Genomic DNA, 19,697 nt, shown 5'->3' on the forward strand with positions numbered 1-19,697 from the left:
CTGTAGGTTGCTTTCGTGACGCGTATCGCGTGCTCGATCCACCGAGTGTTCCCGATAGGTCGGTCAGAGACATCGAATTTCATTTCCAAGCACGTGATACTTTTTCACGGAATGCGCGCGTTTAGCCTGCCATTTTGAATCATATAAATGCTTCTATCAGCAGCGATGACATTCACCGTCAGTTGCAGTTAGTCGTCCATTGAAAATTCAACAGATTCCCGGTAATCCTGTGGATTCCATCGTAAAGCGTTCCGAAGGTGCAGTCACGCGACGTACAACGCCATTTCGATTCGCTACGTTGATAGGCTACTTTATTCGGGCGGCAACATTTCCGCGCGAACATTCATTCGTCGACTAAACACAGTAATCGGACGGAAGAGAGGACGATCCAAAACGGAATCGACTCGCCACCACCTTCCACCGGTTTCTTCCAACGATGAGACAGACCTTCGACAACTGCCAATTTACTTGATTCTCCGACGAAGAACGATCTTGTCTCTTGGCTCCTTTCCGCGCGAAGGAATCGGGGAAACGCTTCATCGAGCTCTGAAATCACGCGATTCGAATCGTCGATAATAAGCACAGCCAGAGTACCGATCGCTCGCGTGGAATCCGACGGAAGAAATCGATGGAAACTCGCCAACTTCGCGAATCGATTCCACGATTTGCCATTCCTAGAATGCGAGCCTACCGGAGATCCACGAGAGATTTACGCGCTCGATGATTCCGTTTGTGCATCGAGGCGTGACGAAAGTCGCAGAATATAGAGGAAGGACTCGCTCATCGTGGATTCGCGGTTTCTAGTCCGATACGTCGCGAGGTTCGTCCTCGGCAGTCGATCGAAGGGTTATCGGAGGTTGGCGCAGAGAGAGCGACGTGTTTTGTGCGATTGAAATATTACGGCGTTCGGCGGGACGCTTTGGAGGATCGTTTGGAGGAGAACGAAGCTAGTTCTTGGCGCACAGCGTTTGCCGCGATGATTAAATTTACATGAAAAACGAAAAGCCCGAAGCTGGCAGACCGACGTCTCTGCCTCGCGGATGTTACGTCGGCGTTGACGTGGCAGCGTGAAGAGGAGCTGACAAGCTGAAATAGAGTTCTCATCCGCGTGGATCCGCGCCGGTTCGACGAGCGTTCACCTTTCAAAGTCGATTCTCGTTTCTGTCGACCCGGGAGTAGCTCGATCGCGTTGCCCCCTTCCAATTAAAGCGTTTTCTCGTTAATGACCGCGCGCTCTCCCGTCGCCCTATCGAATAAATCAAGCGAACGCGCGACCCCGAATAACATTCGCGGCAAAAAGTCTACGAGCGCGTTCGATTAAAATCATAATTAACGCAGAAGCAGCAGGGTCTATTTGCGGAACGAAAGATAATCGGACGTGGATCGAGGTCGAGGCGGACGATAGCGCTAATCCGATGATCTTGAGTAAATTCGAAGGCGTAGATCGAAGCGAAGAGGTCGCGGTCGCGCTGCCCCCTCGTATTATTATTCCCGCGGTACGAGAGCGCGCAAGGGAAGCGAAGGGCTTCTTCTCTACCGGGACGAGGTCGTTGCTCCGTGCATCTCTCACCGGCAGAAGGTATAATCATATTTCTTACCGCGTCCCCTTCGTCTATCGGCTCCCCTTCGTCCGTCCACTCTTATTTCGTTTACACCGTCTCGCGTGTCTCGAAACGGCCGTGAAGACAACTACGATGCAGCCGCTAATTACTTCCAAGATTTATCGGGATCGGTTCCCGCGCCTCTGTACCTCCGCCGGATCGATCGTTATCACCGATCCCTGTGCTTTTCCTTCGGACAACGTTCTCCTCGCGACAAAATCGATCGTAGTCTGGACTTGGCGCGAACGAAGAGTAATTTCTCCCGTTCCAGACGGTTGTTGCAAGGTCGATGTTAAAGCGATGTCAAGATCTCGCGGTACGGTTCGTTAATTCCTAGGTGTCTACTCGCGGAGGAACTATCGGAATTGGAACGTCTTCGTTCCTCCAGGTGTGCGTGATATAACCGACTATGTACGATCGTATAGCACGCCGCGTGCTTTCTCACGGAAGACGAACCCAGATTCCAGAGACGGAACGCGCGATTTATACGATCGACGAAACGGCGGAAAAATCATCGAACTTGGTCGGCGGAGATCGCGACCGTACAGAAGAGCTTCCGTGGAACGAGATCCGTTCGACGGTGGAGGATCGAGGCAGCCAGCTCGGCACCGATTTACGTGCCTTCGTTGTTTATGAATCTCTTATTCTCCGAAAGGAAATCGCTGCTCGACCGCTCTACCCCCTCCGTCCATCGTCTCATTATTTATGAATCTACTCGCGAGCTACCGTTCGCCGCGGTGCTCGTCGAGATGCACTCGTAAATCAGATCGTTGAAGTTGACCGTTGCAGGGATCGCGGCGTGATAACCCTGCGAATGCCGGCCAAGCTAGGCCAGGCCAGGCCAGGCATCCCTCTTCGATCGATGCGATCGCTCCGAGGCTACTGCAGCTACCGACTCTATGTCACTGACCATAATATTCTCGTCGACCGTTTACGATCCACGCCGAATGGGCGTCTATAGGAAATGGTCCGCGTCGTTAAAAGGAAAATTGAATACTCGTCCAGATGGTTGTCGGAATGGTTGCTGGAACGTGTTCCGTTGCTGCGGAGGGACGCGAGAGGGCGCCACGATTTACGAGCGAACACATCGTCTTCCCGTTTGACCCGCACCTACGTAACTTCCATCCATGACTCTCGACGATGAATTTGTTTATCTCGATCGGCGTACATCTGATCTTTCCGCTGGCGCGAACGTTCGTTCGCGAAGAAGGGAGGCTGCGCGTCGTGACGGAAAACGCGTTCGTGGTCCAAGTGGCCTTAAGCGAAGACCGAGTCCCGGTTCGGGCTCGGGGCTCGCTATCGGCGAGGATCTACCACCGAGTAAAATATGTAAATGACGTAGACCCTGCCGGAAACGACGGGCGGGGCGAAATTAGCCGACGGAAACGATAGTATCGCGGTTTTTAATGCTCTATCCTCCGCGAATTCCCTTTCGCCTTCGAGCATACGTTTCCACGGAACGCCAGCAACGAACGAGCCCGCTAATCCGCGCTGCTTCTCGCCTCGCTCTCGAGGGTGTGATTACACCCCATATTTCGGACATCTTAAACGAATCGATTAATCGTACGAGGTGCCGATGAATTCGTCGGTCTCTTTCGAAGGATCGATTCCAGACGCGAAAACTAAGAGCTAGGCAAAAATATACGTCGAGGCTTCTCTCTCGTTCGACTTTAAGGATATATAAGGGCGAACCTGGAGTAACCTGCAAACGTGTGAGTGTCTTGCGCCGGTGTTGCTGCGTTGTAGGAATAAATTATCGAAACGTACCGTGAAATGACCAAACGTACGATTGGAAAAAAGGGTGGATGTAAAATCGATGGACTCGAAGGACTCGTTAACGAGAAGGCCATCGTGCGGTGATCGCCGTGCGAGAAAGACTACGTGGAAAGACCACGGACGACCATTAATCTAAAGAGCGGAGACGCTGCAAGGAGCATAAATCTGCATGTTGCAGTAGCCGTGCTCGCGCAGCATCTTCCCGCTATCTGTCCAGGACGCGAGATCGCGATCGTCCGCTCCAAGAGTTTATCTCGATGCGCGAACTAGATTTATCCGGCTAATGTTGGCCCCGTCGTATTACATCGTCGTTTTACATCGTCGTTTTACACCGCCGTTTTACATCGCCGTTTTACATCGCCGTTTTACAGCGCCGTTTTACCTCGTCGAATGGAGACCGCTGAAAATCGTTCGAATTTCGTGGGAATACCTAGCGACGGAGAAACGATGCTCAAAAATCTTCGAAAATAATCCCGTGAGCAATTTTCTCGAGGCACGTCTCCGCACCGTTACCATCCGCGTAATTTGTCGGTAATAGGCGGTAGATAACCGTCGATCGACACACTTTTGGCGGTGCGGCTACGGCTAGATGGGACGGGAAACAGATACAGAGTGCTTAGGATCAATTTCGAGTCAAAGACCTCGACAAGCAACCGTGTGGATTATTATATACTCTGTTAGATCAGGTCGCATTGCGTCGGGTCATTTTGTACTCTAGCTTTTTCAGTCTACGATCCCTACAAAAGGTATTCGTACACCGTTGTATTTATTATTGTACTATTTACTATGCACTAATCAATTACCTATCGATTCTTAGTACTTTCGTACGATTATAAAATTTTGGTATCGTAGCGGCACACGAGATAGAAGAGCCACGTTGTTGTCTTGCATCGGAGTATCGACATCATTAGGACATACACACTGCAATAGTAAGTAAATTCGCCGGCGAAAACAATATCGCCGCTACGTGTAATCGTCTAACAAAGGCGAATGGAAATTTACCGGTACCCCCTTGACCGGTATAAATAAACGAACGCGATCGTAAGGTGACACGAGTTTGTCAATCTCAATCTCGTGCGATCTTATTAGCGATTTATACACAGTCTTAGCGAACATTCTCTGTATTTATTAATTATTTATTAATTATTTTAAATACACTCGAGGGTTTTAACATCGAGTCATCTCGTTGTTTGAAACCAACCATCAACCATCCTCCACGATACTATGGAAATGAAACGTAGAATCGAATAAAAAGATGCTTTTTATTCTCTCTTCTCTTTTCCGCGAAACGGTAGCGCGGACTGCGAAAGTTAAATCGCAAATCGCGATGGTTTAACGGACGGAGTAAAAATGCATGCGACGCGAGACCGTAAACGATTCGACGGACGTTGATTTTCGGTACCGCGAACGAGAAGGTGTGCCTTTTGGCCGGGTAATTGATTCTTCGCGGAACCCAAAGATCCCATCGCGTAATGACGCGGACGGATCGCCGCGAGTGCTCGGCATAATTCCCCGAGAACAGGCGATCGTGACTTTGTAATTAACCGCCGCCGAGAAGTAGCCGATTCTAATAAATACCGTGATCCACGCTCTTATCTCGTCTAATGATTAACAATTTACCTGAATCGCTGGATTTAATTAAAACGACACGGATCGCCGACCCCTGTTCCTGCGTCCGCGCGGCGGCCTCGCGAACGCGTCCTTAGGATGCGTGTCGTGGTGTAGAATGTCGCTCGATTCGACACAGTGCTCCGACTACAGTCTCGGTTACCAACAGCAAAACCGATTAACTCGGAGCTGGACAGTCTGTTCGCGTAGCCTGCCTCGGGCAATTTTCTCATCCGTTACGAATATCGTCTGCGAAGCATTTTTCGAACGTTCTTCGCGAAGAACGCCGAGCACTCTACAAATAACCGTGGCGCGTTAAGTCGTTCGATCGAGTCTTTACGCGGCGGTACTCGGTTCGTGTCGATGAAAAATTATTGCCACCGCCATCGAGGAGAAAAGATTTCGAGACAACTGTTGCAGACACTGAAACAAATATATCGACGACTAAAACTCCGCTTCTCGCAGGGAGGAAATGGTTTTTCGAGAAATTAATTAACGGATTGTTTTACGATCGCGCTAGGGAACGAATAACGCGCGGTCGGTTTCTAAGATGCGCAGGCTATACGCATAGGCAAGAACCTAATTGGAACTATCTACCTGCGAAAGTAATTGCTTACGGTAGCGGGATAATGCGAAATTATTAAGCTCGCTTCAAAGGCACGATGACGCATAGCGACTGAACGTTCTAAACGCAGAAACAAAACGTAGAAAGATGCGCATAAGTGTAATTACATTGCTCATTACCGTTCGTCATTCTCGTTCGAAGCTTCGAAAAAATCGCTGGCGAAAGAACACGTCGATCCAGAGGATGCTGCGGATGCGCGTCGCTTATGCATGCAAACGTAATCTCCGCGCACCGTTCGTTCGTCTAACGAACGCCAGATAGATAACCGTTTAATTGCCCCTGCTCGAGTTCGCAGGCTTTTTCTGGGTCGAGGGAGGAAACGCGTGGTTGGCGACCTGTTTAGTATCGACGATTCGATCGGTTTCTGAGTTGGCAACGGCCGCTTATTGCCCTTCGAGGGCCACAGATCTCTAAAACTAGTTCGTTACCGGTGGACGAGTTAATAAGGGGGATAGATTCGCTCAGGGCGATCTCGTCGACGTCCCAAGGATACGACGGGGGAACGCCTTCGCGAGAGTCGAGTGCATTTGTTACGAGATCATTGTGCCTAGTCACGAGGCTGGCCACGAGAAAGCCAAGACAAATGGAAATTCGTGCTCTCCCCGGGACGCCAAGGAGGAGGTCATGATTCACGAAGCGATTTCGAGCGAGAAGGAGGAGAAGGCCCGAAGGTAATCCTGGGGACCCATGCCTTTCATAAACAGGATAATTAACTGACCAGAGCTGCGGCCCGCAACGGTGTCCGAGTCCGGATATCAATTACGCCTCCGAACTATCGTTTCTATGCGAACGAATCCAATGGTGAATCCGACCTGCTGATATATCATTCCGACCGATGCTATCCGTTTCGATCATTGCCCGATTCGTTACGACGTTTCTTAAGTTTTTCGCGCTTTCGTTAATCGACGAGTTGTTAATTAACGAAACGACAATAGCAGTCGCCTTTAACGAAACTGTTCGAAAATTTTAGCGCGTCGTGTCTCCTTTGTTCACCAGGCCGAAACAGTTTGTTTCTATTGCTCGTGATTAACGAAAGACAAATTTTTCTACAAATTAACACGATGTTCAGGCTTTTTGACAATAACGTGGAAATTACATATTTTACCAATTAACCGCCACACTTGTCTTCTTTTCGTGTTTGCTGTTATTCCAGATAAAGTCGTACAATTTTAAGAGACGATATACTTGCACCTTACTTGTTAACCTGTTCGACGTACGACTTTCTTCAACGTAAAGACAGTACGTTCGCGTTTTGCACTTCGGTATTCTCTTGCAGGGCCATTTTTCTAAATTGGCTCGGTGCAATTTACTTACACACATACCCTTCGCGTGTGTTGCGTTCGCTCCGTAAATTTACGGAACGTTTGAGACGAGGAATTCTTATTGTTCTCTGTCGAATAATCCGAAATTCGTAAAATCGATGAACAATGGTACGATAGTCGTGCCGGAGCTGTAGGTTCTGCTTGTCATGGAACCCACGATTACAGCCGAGAATATAGCTGACATCGCGTTTATTAAAGACGATATTCTTCGTAAAAGCGAAGGGCTAAGAACGAGGGGTCCGGAAGCGGCGTCGTTCGCGGAACGAAATACCGGAAGCCACTCTCTATGCTGGCAGGGCCTTGAAAAGCCGTGTGGAACATCTCGCGAGAACTCGTCGGCCAGGTTTCTCGCTCGTATCGCCGGTAGGGACCGGTTGTGACGTAAAGGTCAGGGATACGTGTGCACACGAAACGACTTTTCCTGCGGGTGGAACGCGAGCTAGGACAATGCGCTCGGAGAAATTCGCACGTCTGCTTTCAGCTGTTCTCTCATCCGCACCTTTCGATCTTTCTTTCTTCCTTTAACGATAAAACATATAACTATACGAGTTCGCAAAAGATCTCTCGAATTGAGAGAATAGCTGGAACACTGCGAAAAGCTTAAGGAGGAGCCGCCACGCGAAAGCATCGAACGCTGACACTGCGAAAATACGTTGCTCGATCCCTTCAAACGAGAACAGGGTGGAAGCCAATTTATCCGCAAGTTCGTAGATTCTCCGCATTATCTATAATTCCTCGTTCGGATATCAGGAATTTGTGTTCGAATTACTGAATTCTATCGATCGGAATTCGTTAAATCGCGCGATAACTAAAATTTCATTGGAATAAACGGAGCTGCCCTGTGCTCCGTTAGACCAAAGGAATCTTGCCTCTCCGATAGGAAATCGAAGTTATACGTCTCGGAGCGCTGTCACATGTGGAAGGAAATGTCCCGGTTGTTTGGTGTTGACGTGTTACGCGACACGCGTGACGTTAGCACTTGGACTGTCCCGTACTCGAGATGAAAGTAACGCAGTGTCGAACGGTAACGCGATAAAGTACCGCGTTTCCCCTTGATACCGCGGTTCCTAGAAAACACAGTGTTCTCAGATAACTCGGTAACCAGCCGCGCGCCGGAAGAAAACCGCGCTTCTTCTCTCGGTTTCTTTCCCGGCGACCGCAACGAGAGCATTAATCTTCGTAACAGTGCATCAACCCGTCCGCCAAGAGAAACACGCGCATTCCTTGTTGTTAGCGGGTGCAACTTCGCAATGCTCGCAACTTTATCGCAAATGTCAGAAAAAAATTCGCAAAATCAAATACGTATCTTCGAGACGTAGGCGTAGAATCGGTGTACTCTCGACGATTCTCGACAGCGATTCGCGACACGTTCGATGCAATAATCGTTAATTCCGATTAACGACGTCGTTTCGACCGATACAGATAGATTCTTACGAGTATATGCAATTCGATCGTTCGTGCGTCGGGACACGGGCAATTCGCCGGTACAGGTATTCGCTGCAACCATAGTCTAAAACGTGTGTACGACGAAGAGATTGAAATCGATTGCAACGAAGCTCGAAACCCGTCGTCACGGGGCGGTCTGAGGGAGGAGACAAGAAAGAAACGAAGAAGAGGAGAAGGTGGGGATCCAGGCTGAACCTTTGACCTCGGTGCAAGACACGACAAAGCTCTCCTCCTCTGTTACACGGTCCTCGGCTATTGCAGGCTCGATGACCTCGAACCGAGGCTACGAAACACCGATGACTAGACTCCATCCTGCAAGGTCCTAACGCTCCGTTATCGCATTACGTTCGTTTCAGCTCGAGCAATCTCGCGTCATTTACGTGCTGCCGCAATTACTAGAAGGCACGTCGCACGACACTGAAACGTGTACACCGAATCTCTTGGATTTTAGCGAAGGCGAACCGACAACTCGCGTTTCGATCGCGCTTCGAACGAAGATAACCGACGGATGAACCACGGGTGAACGAACCAGCAGCTCGCTCGAGGCAATAACCACGTTTCGAACGATCGTTCGAGGAGGAAACGAGTCGGTTGATTTTGGAAGGATCTAACCAACACGCGGGAAACGAAAATGAACGGCGATCGGCGTAATGACCGGTCTCGAAGCAGGATTTACGTGCTCTCGAAGCAGGATTCCGGAGATCAAGAGAGAAGAAGAACCTAGAACAAACCTGCGAAATGGCGAGCCTTACACGGCAGCCTACTGTAAGTATCGCTGGATCGCTCAATCGACCGGCAGGAAAAACGAGGATCGAGTGGAAGGGGCAGGCGAACGATCGCGGACGCGCTATCCTCGCTCGAAGATGAAGAAAGAGAAATAGAGGGGAAATAGAAGAGGAAGGGAAGAGAAGCTGGGTAGATACAGGAGAGAAGAAATAGGGAGGTGGAAAGGGAGCAAAAACCGAGGGAAAGAAGAAATCCAGGAAGCAGTCAGTTGTTGAAACACGAGCAAAAGGTACACGGGAAGCCGGTGACTTGCGTGCTTCCCGACCAGCTTGCACGGGCGAATTACTCGACCGACGCCAGCGATCTTGAACGACTTCCTCGAGCCGAGATCGTCTCTTAACACTTTTATGAACGGACTCGCTCGGCGAGCGGCTATCGACTTCCAACGATTTATTCTTCGCTGGATTGATTTACGAACATCGTGCGCCTGCCGTGGAAAACGGGTTATCGGGAACCTCTCACCTCTCGCCTTTTAACTCTTATCTCTTATCTCTCGCCCCTCTAAACGTATGTCATCGACGTTTCGCCAATACGAAAGGGTACGATAGGAAAGAAAGAGATCGCGAGGCATACCGACTGCGTTACGCGCTACGACGGTAAACGAATTTCAAATTCACGCCATCGATTAGATGCTCGTTTGACGCGTCTTGGAACGAGCGGAACTTCGCTTGGTGAACTATTTTAAACGCGCAAACGTCTCGTTATTGCTCTGTCTGTCCCTGTTACACGCGCGTAACATTCATTAAACGACTCGCATAGGAGCGGAGGCACCTTGGGAACGAAGGACGAGCACGAGAGAATCGAGCTGAGCGCGACGGGGTAATTGCGCCTCTAAACCGATATCCATTGCTTCTGTTCCAGATGGGCTCGTCCGCGATCGGTACGATGGCAACTGTGGTCGCTGGCGTCACGCTGCTAGCTTTCGCCACCGTCGCTCACGCTGCTCTAGGTAAGTGCCTATACCTCTGTTAGTCCCTTGAAAGTACCGAACGAGATGCTCGAGAACCACTTGTAAACAAGTAATTCCAGTTACGCCGTTCCTTGCAACGTTTTCAAAGGAGTCGCTTTCACGTTTCAGCTAGGACAGCGTTCGAGAAGCTGACAGACTACGATTACCGTGGAACGACCTACTACAGCGTGAGGAACCTGTCTTTGTACGAGTGTCAGGGCTGGTGCCGCGAGGAGTCCGAGTGTCAGGCGGCGGCGTTCTCGTTCGTCGTAAATCCTTTGGCGCCGATGCAGGACACCCTGTGCCAGCTGCAGAACGAGACAGCGGCAACGAATCCCGCGGCACAACCGCAGAGAGCTGCGAACATGTACTACATGACGAAGCTTCAGATCAGATCAGGTGAGCGGACTCGACCAAGAACACGCTTCGAAACTTCGCAACGCGAGATCGATCGAACACGGCCGAGAGAACGGTTGCTAAATGCTATTAGGAGCATCTTTTTCGACCAGAGAGTCCACGATGCTCGTACACCTGTCGAGAAGATTCGACCTTGAGCAGCTGATACTCTCCGGAATAATCGAGCCACCAGCACGTCTCCTTTAACGAATGTTAATACACCGATACCTTCGGCTGTAGCCTTTTACCTCGCACCAGACGGTAAACACTTTTGAGAGGTCGGTGAGAGAACAAAAAAACCTAACGGGACCGTCGGGCTGCAGGTCCAAGTAATACCCCGCGATACAAGCGGCACTGCCGGAAAGGAAACGGACAAAGGGAGGGACCGGGTACGATAATCCGGGTTTAAACGCTGGTGGCAAAGTCGTCCGAGGACAGGTAGATGCGCAAATAAGTGCGGATACCGGTAGCCGTTAAATCGCGTTGCACGGTAACCCAACACAATATCATGGAAACAACGCTGCCACTCCTTTCTTTGCTAGATTCCGTCCTTTCTTAAACTACCATCTTCTTAGAATTAAAAATAAAAGAAAAAAGAAAAAAAGGACAAAGTCGAACGGAAGATCGAAATTGACAAAAATACAACAAAAAGAACGCGAAACTGAATTTTAATGAAACGTTTCTAATATCTAAACGTACAATACACTCGTCCATTGTTCAACGTACTCGAGAAACGAGGGTGGAGGAACTACCACACCCCTAAGATCCTAATGCAAAAGCCGCATCCTGCGGGGGTATAGGCGATCGAATTTTCACCAAGAAAAGGTACGATTTGCCAGAAAGAGCAGGTCGGATGGCACCACCTAAAAGATTTATCGGTACCTTTCCGATAGTACGGAAGATACTTTAAGTACGGTCGCCGTTGTAAACAGGTACCTGCAGCCACTTTCAAAGCGTTGAAAAGATCCCAGGGGCGTCTAAGAAACCTCTAATATTAGTTTAACGAGCCTGCTGGTACCTCCGATAGCGCCAACTATCTTGACACGATCGTAAAATTCACAACGAGACCCCGGACGCTCTCAGCGTTACCCTCCAGGTTTGGACCTGAGTCACGCTCCGAAGGACAACGCGCATGAAATCATTCGTTTCCTCGAAACGCGCTTTTAAAGCGCTCTGTCATCCTTACAATACACTGATAATCCTGTTGACTGGATGGAAAATAAAAGGTTAATACAACGAATAGTCTGTGAATGTTAATGCGTATTTATATTTTAAAGAATTTCTAATTAGAGAAATTGAACGTAAATAGAGAACTGTTTCGCCTGCTAAATATTTTCCTCGCGTCTATAAAAAAAGAAGCGATCGTAGAGCGAAGAAAATTTAATAGCGACTTTTAGTATCGAAACGACACGTTTTTCAGCTGGTAACTTCCGTTCGAAATCCTTCCTCTCTTAAAATAACCGAGAACAGACGAAACAGACCTCCGTCATCGAGGTCTCGACACGTTAAGAATTTGCATGGGCGCGGTCGATCGGCCTCTCGACGACAGAAACTCGAACGTAAGCACTTGGCTCGTGCAAAATTTTACGCAACGAGCCCCGTTCCGTTCCCCTATCCCAAAGTTTAATTCGAGAAAATAAAGCAGCCCGCAACGGCGATTAATTTTAGCGAATTCGCGTGAGTCACAGATAACAGAGTTCAACGTCGGTTCACTCTGTATACAAAATATTTTCAGCGAATAAAAATCACCGCCCGTTTCCTCGTCTCTATCGTCGTACGCGCGTTTCAGTCGTCTGAAAATAGCGAGCGACTGAAAACAAGCGGCCGGCGTATTTTTAAACATTCCAACTGTAATATTCGTGGCACGATTGCAATTAAACTCGTATTTGATTCTTTCCTCTCTTGGGAAACCTTTATCGATGAATGATCGGATCACGTAGTCGTTAAGAAACCGAGAACGAACGAATAAACGAGAATCAGAAGATGTAAAAAGTCTACAAAAAAAAAAAAAAAAAAAAAAAAAAAGAAAAATGGAACAATTATATTCCACAGGACGTCATTGTGGAAGAAACGAGGCTAATATATCGGCTGGTATATTTCGATGATCGTCGATCGATCGTACGAAACGAGGAATTCGCTCGACCGTGGTGAATCATCGGTGTGGTCGTGACGCGTCGATTCGTTGGCATCGGTCCCCGGTGTTCGTCGACATTAGCGCCGGTTTCGAGGGCGGAACAAAAGAAATTGGAACGGTCGGCCGGTCCTCGACGAAGTGTATTCTCGTTTCTCGGCTGAAAGTCGCGCGGTCGTGCGTCACGAAGCGGCGGATCGTTCCATCTGCCAAGTCACATGTTCTCCACTCGTGATTTCGGCATCGAGGGAACGCGCGCGCGCTGCAGCTCGTGCCCGTCTCGCGGCCGTCACGCTCGCGTGATCGGCCAACCGAGAAATTCGCCACACTTCCTCGGACTGGCCGGATATAGTATAACTGTTCCTCGATCGACGATCCGTGCCCCGAGCGTACGCCTCGCATTCTTTTCGTTTTTCACGCAGCCGTGCTCCCCTCTCCGCGAATACGAATTACCATATTTCACGGACGTTGTCCTGTCCTACACGCAACTTCGTATCTGCTTTGGAGTTAAAAATAAGAACAACCTTGAAGTGGCCTTGACTTTCAGAAAATAGTTTGAAAGAGGAATCTCGAGTAATTCGTAGAAATATTATTTACGCTGTGCGCTGTAGACGCTTTGTTAATAGGACTCTTGAAATTTGAAATGTTGCAATGTCGAGGATGCCAACGTCGATGGTTTCTCGCGTAGCTACAGGTGTCGATATATGAGGCTCGTGTGGCATACTCGAGCGTTACGTAAGGAAGAACTCCCAGCAGCCTGCATGTGCTTCATCAGGTGTGCAAACGTCGCGTCTGCGGTCAGGCGTTCGCACGTGCTCTGCCTCTCTATAAACAAAAACATTTCGCTCGTTATAAAATTATACAACGACGATATGGCACGAGACACCGTTCCTCTCAGGTCTCTTTTTAATTTCCTCTGCTTGAAATTGGAACGTCCTTAACGTTTCTTCGCTTTCTCATCCAACTTTTTCAGAGAACGTCTGTCTTCGACCATGGTCCTTCGAACGTGTTCCAAACAAGATGATTCGTGGCCTGGACAACGCTTTAATCTACACGTCGACGAAAGAGGCTTGTCTCGCGGCTTGTCTCAACGAACATCGATTCACCTGCCGCTCCGTCGAATACAACTACGTGACTTTACAATGTCATTTGAGCGATTCCGATCGAAGAACGACCGGCCAGTATGTGCAATTTGTAGACGCTCAGGGCGTGGATTATTTCGAAAATCTATGCTTGAAAGGTACGACGCAACAGACATTCGTACATCAAAATATATCGTATGAATGGATGAGAAAAGTTACTCAAGATGTCGCGATTTTCAGGGAAAGAAGCGTGCAAGTCGCAGAGGAACTTTCAGATGCCACGAATCGGAGTGGCCGATGATAAGGTCGCGCAATACGCGGGATTACATTATTACACGGACAAAGAGCTGCAGGTTCAGAGCGAATCCGCGTGTAGGTTGGCTTGCGAAATTGAGAACGAGTTCCTCTGCAGATCTTTCCTCTATCGCGGTGCTCCTCAGGGATCGGCATACAATTGTCAGTTATTCCATCTGGATCACTGGACTCTTCCTGATGGGCCTTCCACGTACCTCAATGCGGAACGACCTCTGATCGATAACGGAGAAAGAGTTGGAACTTATTTCGAGAATTATTGCGAAAGTAAGAGAGAAATTTCCATTATATTTCTGCCGTCGTACGATCGAGTCCATCGTTCGATATATTTCAATTGATCCGCAGAGGGAACAGGACCATTGGCGGATCCGCCGGTCGTTTTCGAGACCACGGAAGACCCCACCATCAATAACCTCACGAGAAACGACATAAACTGCGATAAAACTGGTACCTGTTACGACGGTATGTACATATTAAACAGACATTAACTAAGGGAGTAATATGCTATTAATCGAGTGAAAAATAACAAAGTATTCCTCGGGGCTATCCTCGTTATCGTGAACCTGAAAATAACGGATCGTAAAATATTATTGCAGTATCGGTGGACTGTAAAGACACGCGAATCGCCGTCCAAGTTCGTACGAACAAGCCGTTTAACGGTCGCATTTACGCTCTCGGCCGTTCGGAGACCTGCAACATTGATGTGATTAATAGCGATCTCTTCAGGCTCGACCTGACCATGAGTGGGCAGGACTGTAACACCCAGAGCGTGGTAAGTGATTGGTATTACCCGTTCACACTCTGGCCATGTATCCGCTCGAGTCGTTAAATCCTGTTCAAACTCTCTGTTCACTATGGCAGCGTGACGGTTTTCAGACTGGCATCTACTCGAACACGGTCGTCCTCCAGCATCATTCCGTGGTGATGACCAAGGCTGACAAGATTTACAAAGTGAAGTGCACTTACGACATGTCCTCCAAAAATATCACATTCGGGATGATGCCTATCAGGGACCCGGAAATGATAAGTATCACCAGCGCGCCGGAAGCCCCTCCACCAAGGATCCGCATTCTCGACAGCAGATCCAGGGAAGTCGAGACCGTCCGTATCGGAGACAAGCTAACATTCAGAATCGAAATCCCGGAAGACAGTGAGTTTTTATCGTCGTTACGTCGAGATACATCGATTTTAATATTCCTGGTCGTGACCTTCGTTTCTTTTTTTTTCTTTTTTTTTCGATTCATAGCTCCCTATGGAATTTTCGCAAGAAGTTGCGTCGCCATGGCCAAAGACTCAAAAAGTACCTTCCAGATCATCGATGACGAAGGGTTGGTAATTTTTGTATGCAGAAAATATTGTCGCGATAGTTAATAAGTTACTCGAACAAGTAATTATTTCGTTTTCAGATGTCCAGTAGATCCATCCATCTTCCCAAGCTTCACGCCCGACGGAAACGCTCTTCAATCTGTCTACGAGGCATTTAGATTCACCGAGTCTTACGGTGTGATCTTCCAGTGCAACGTCAAGTACTGCTTGGGACCGTGCGAACCGGTGATTGAACGAACATCGAACATAACTTATATATCTCTACATATTTCGCCGATGGCTAACGAAGATGTTTGTTTGATTGATTGTAGGCTGTCTGCGAATGGGGACGAGAGTCGGTGGAATCATGGGGTAAGAGGCGTCGAAGAAGCATCGCGAATGCCACTGAGGAAAAAGCAGAGGACATGACGTTGTCTCAGGAAATCCTTGTTCTCGATTTTGGCGACGAGAAACAGTCAGACTTCTTGAAGAGTGACGCCAGTATAGACTTCAACGAAGCCGGTAATTGTACAAGAGACGATTTCAATTGTCTTCAAGTTTTCGTTTTTCTTTGGAATTATTCCAATATATTATAAAGGATATTTTCTAAAAAATATTTATTTTCATTTTCCAGACAAAACGGTAACCATAATAGAGCCCTGTCCAACGAAGACTTCGGTACTCATTCTAGGAGTGACGTGCGCCCTGTTGGTTCTTATTTACATTTCCACGATCTTTTGTTACTACATGAAGAAATGGCTGTCACCTCGCAAGATGATGCCCTGAAAAATTCCCATCTAGGCTGAGGACCCACCGAGATGCTCGGGTGGTGACGAAAGAAGCGACAAGGAAAACTCCAGATAAAGTGCAAACTCACCTCGCGTAACGCGTCATACGTGTTACAAGATAGCATGCGGTGAACCCGATGGACACGTGTTCGTGTAGACGCATGGAAAATTTGCAGTTTCGCGCTGTCATTCTCGATATTACTCACGGTTCGCGCATCTCTCGCGAAGCTAACAACCGTGCGGTAAAAACATTCGCGTTTCCATACGGGCTACGCGAACATATTTTTCATTCGGACGACGCGGTTTCGGGTTTGTCGCGATGCTTCGTTACTATCGAGGACTTATCATTTATACATTAGGCGAGAACATGATATTCGAACGTTGCGTTTAACTCGTGAGGCAATTTAATTAATCGCAGTACAGATGCCCCTTACCCTCGAAGCTTCCAAGCATAATTCACGATGAATATAACGTTAGAAAGGCGAGGCAAAATTAAACAGAAGAGGAAAAACAAGGAGTATCTCTAAAAAAAGAAAGCTAAATCGAAGATCTATTGTTCGCCGTTAAATCGAGGACTTGCACATGGCGGAAGTCACAGGTCGGTTATGCAACGCTCTGAAGAAAATCATTTCATTGACGATGTTAAAGCACACTCATTATAGAACACTTTAAATATAATTTCACACGGACACGCGACATTAAACGATGTGGCGTGTGACGAGAATCACGAGGCTCGCCGCTTGTGCAACGCCTCGAAAGGGGGATTAGTTTTACATACAGCTGAGGATCGATGTCGTATACAACGACAGAGGTAGACACGTTGGTTTCAGAATATCTTACGGGACAAGCTCTACACTTACGCATTTTACGTCTGACATTCCACTCATTTATACATAATATTTATCATACATATCGGATCTTTTAGATCGCATGGGTCGAAGATCGCAGGGATCTTGCGTGCAATATTCGTAGGGAGTCGCGGAACATCCATTTTCTCGACAACGATGAAACTATGGGAAGTAAAGGAATCACGCCTTGCGTGGACGTCCCTCTGACGTCGTGTTCCTCGTATCGAGAAAAGAAATGATACATTTGATCGAGGATCGTCGATCGGACGAAAATTGTTCCCCGATCCGCGATTACTACGTTCTTTTCGCTAAGAACAACCAGGGACACCCTGACGACAAACGTTGTAATAAGTACACTTTATTTAAGGACATCTTAGACACAGCTAACTGTCTTATCTCTTAAGGGCTACTTCTGATCGGGTTGCAAGGGAAATAAGGTGTAACGGGCGACAATTATCTCCCCCTTCGTTGCTCGATACAATCTCTGTGAACTTTTCAGGTTGTTGCCGAACGAGATAGGTTTCTCCTCGATCAAATATCGTTCGGCACAGCCCTAGCCACGTTTTATATCCCACGGAAATCTACTTATAACCCGTATCAAGACTAGCGATATTTAAAGGTTCACGCTTCACTAACGTTTCTAACGATACAACTAGCGTTTAAGGTAGAAAATAAACGAAGCATGTAAACATAGGTAGAAGCAAGAACAAGAGAACGAACGAGAAAGAGCATTTTTTCATCACGATTAATAGATACGCCGTTGAAGTCGTGCTGACGCCTTTATCGACCGCTCAGAACTGTCTTCCCTGTTTTTATGTAATCAACTATCAGGATCTTTGAAAGATTACAGTTACCGTGGCAGTACAAAAAGACGAACGGTAAATTCAACGTTCCGAGTAATTGGAAGATTAATGCACCAAGTCTAGCATGAACTCTGGTCACGAAATTGAAGTTGATGAAAATGTTGATCGCTCGAAACAAACTGCGAGAAAAACCGAGCTTTCGAGATTATTAGGTGCAGATACTTTGATCCTCGATATCGAATCACGGATATTCCAATACTGAATCACGGATATTCCAATACTGAATCACGTTAAATTTCCATTCCATCGTAGTTATAGGTCGTTGAAACAAATGGCACCATCGCTCCAAAATGGCAGACACAAGTAAACCGTTTTAACGAAAATTTTGTATAGGATCGATGTTGAAACATATTTTCGATAAATCCCGAATGATCCATATCTTACGTAATTCACACGCATGAGGAATTATATATCAATCATAAATTGCATGAAATATTAGCAACATCGATCATACTTCTGTATAAATTGCATCAAATATTCTCGAAGCATTGCTTCAGAGGATCGAAAAAGAAGAGGGAAGGGACAATACATTTGCAACAAGTGCGTGCAAGCATCCATAAACTTTCTCCGTATGTCATTCTTGATTGTTCCTGACTTCGTTTATCGGCGTGATGATTAAAGTGGATTTTAAAAAGGGTCGAATCTCAAGGGTAGAAATGGAAAAATACAAATGTATATATTATTGGATCGTAATAGGTATTGAGATGAAGACATACATACACGCATCAATATCACATGTATTTGTACTCTATTTATGTACGCGAATGTTCTAATAATTAAACGAAGATCAATTTCCAAAACACTCTGTTCCTCTTTCTTTCTGTTCTTTCTGTTAATCATTCGCGTTTACGTTACGCGAATTGCTGTTAGATTGCAAATAATCTGATAAATTAGTGATAAAATTTCACAAATCTCTATTGCAATATGCATTCGAAATCGCTATCGGCAATCGCACCACAAGATTCCTCAACAACCAGACGTGTAAACAAATTAAAACAATTGGTCGACGGCCAACGATCGGTTCGAACTTGTGATTAATCGAGCTGTGTAGAAGCACGTATTAAAGATGCACGTGTGTGAGTTTATTATTGCGACAAGTAATAATATGAATCACTTGATACGGTTGCTGTCGATGAATAGTCAGTTGACTCTAGATAAAAATAATTACGGAATTTTTGTCTAAAAATAGACTGCAATTGCATCCATCGAAAACATATTTTTAAATCCTCTCTGTAACGTTAACGTAAATCGATCGATCGAATTTTTTTAATTTACCAGCTAAGCGTCGAGTGAATTAAATGAAAAACATATTTATCCTCAATCGAGAACAAATTGTAATCGACGTGTAAATTTCAACGTATCCGGTGTATTGTAGACGTTCCGCAGAACTGCATATCGATGACGAGTCGTGTTTTAATGAGGTTTCAAAGGCTAGCATTAATCGATAACAAATTTAACGAGCTTAACTGCTCTCGACCCTCGAAGACAGCGGTTATCTAAACGATAGATATTTTCAGCCGCTCGTTAAAAGAGATTTTGCAATACCAATGAAACTACTGAATCATTTGAACGGCGAACGAATATCATTGGTCGCATTTAACTTCATGGTTAATCTAATTTGAGGATTAAAAATACATTTGAAAACGCTGAAATAACACGAGCGGTCTTCAACAGTTTAGTGTGATTAAAAAAACTCTACATACATGTACGTTGATATGTAAACACCGCAAGAAAATAAACGAATCGATATAATATCGATAAATCAAAAAAGTGAGAAAAGAATTGAATGAAAAATAGGATCAAAAGTAGCATTCGAACGTCGATAAAGCAAATAACGGATAATACGTGGCTTTTTAATC

The 19,697-nt window shown here is 46.8% G+C and overlaps 1 protein-coding gene across 3 annotated transcripts in view; it reads left to right on the forward strand.

The window, feature by feature from the left end:
• LOC132905247 (uncharacterized) overlaps window positions 1-18,638 on the forward strand; it is a 37,810-nt gene extending 19,172 nt beyond the window's left edge. Inside the window, exons 2-12 of one of the 3 annotated variants that reach the window (XM_060956366.1) lie at window positions 10,026-10,113; window positions 10,243-10,512; window positions 13,614-13,880; window positions 13,963-14,301; window positions 14,380-14,496; window positions 14,631-14,806; window positions 14,896-15,184; window positions 15,281-15,362; window positions 15,441-15,585; window positions 15,672-15,861; window positions 15,974-18,638. In XM_060956366.1, the coding sequence (XP_060812349.1) occupies window positions 10,026-10,113; window positions 10,243-10,512; window positions 13,614-13,880; window positions 13,963-14,301; window positions 14,380-14,496; window positions 14,631-14,806; window positions 14,896-15,184; window positions 15,281-15,362; window positions 15,441-15,585; window positions 15,672-15,861; window positions 15,974-16,125 (2,115 nt within the window). In that variant the 3' untranslated portion in view covers window positions 16,126-18,638. Of the gene's footprint in view, window positions 1-10,025; window positions 10,114-10,242; window positions 10,513-12,747; window positions 13,416-13,613; window positions 13,881-13,962; window positions 14,302-14,379; window positions 14,497-14,630; window positions 14,807-14,895; window positions 15,185-15,280; window positions 15,363-15,440; window positions 15,586-15,671; window positions 15,862-15,973 lie in introns of those variants that run through there. The other 2 variants (XM_060956367.1, XM_060956368.1) reach the window with 2 other exon arrangements.
• Window positions 18,639-19,697: the final 1,059 nt, after the last annotated feature.

This window comes from Bombus pascuorum, chromosome 3 (genome assembly GCF_905332965.1).
Source record: "Bombus pascuorum chromosome 3, iyBomPasc1.1, whole genome shotgun sequence".
Lineage (NCBI taxonomy): Eukaryota > Metazoa > Arthropoda > Insecta > Hymenoptera > Apidae > Bombus > Bombus pascuorum.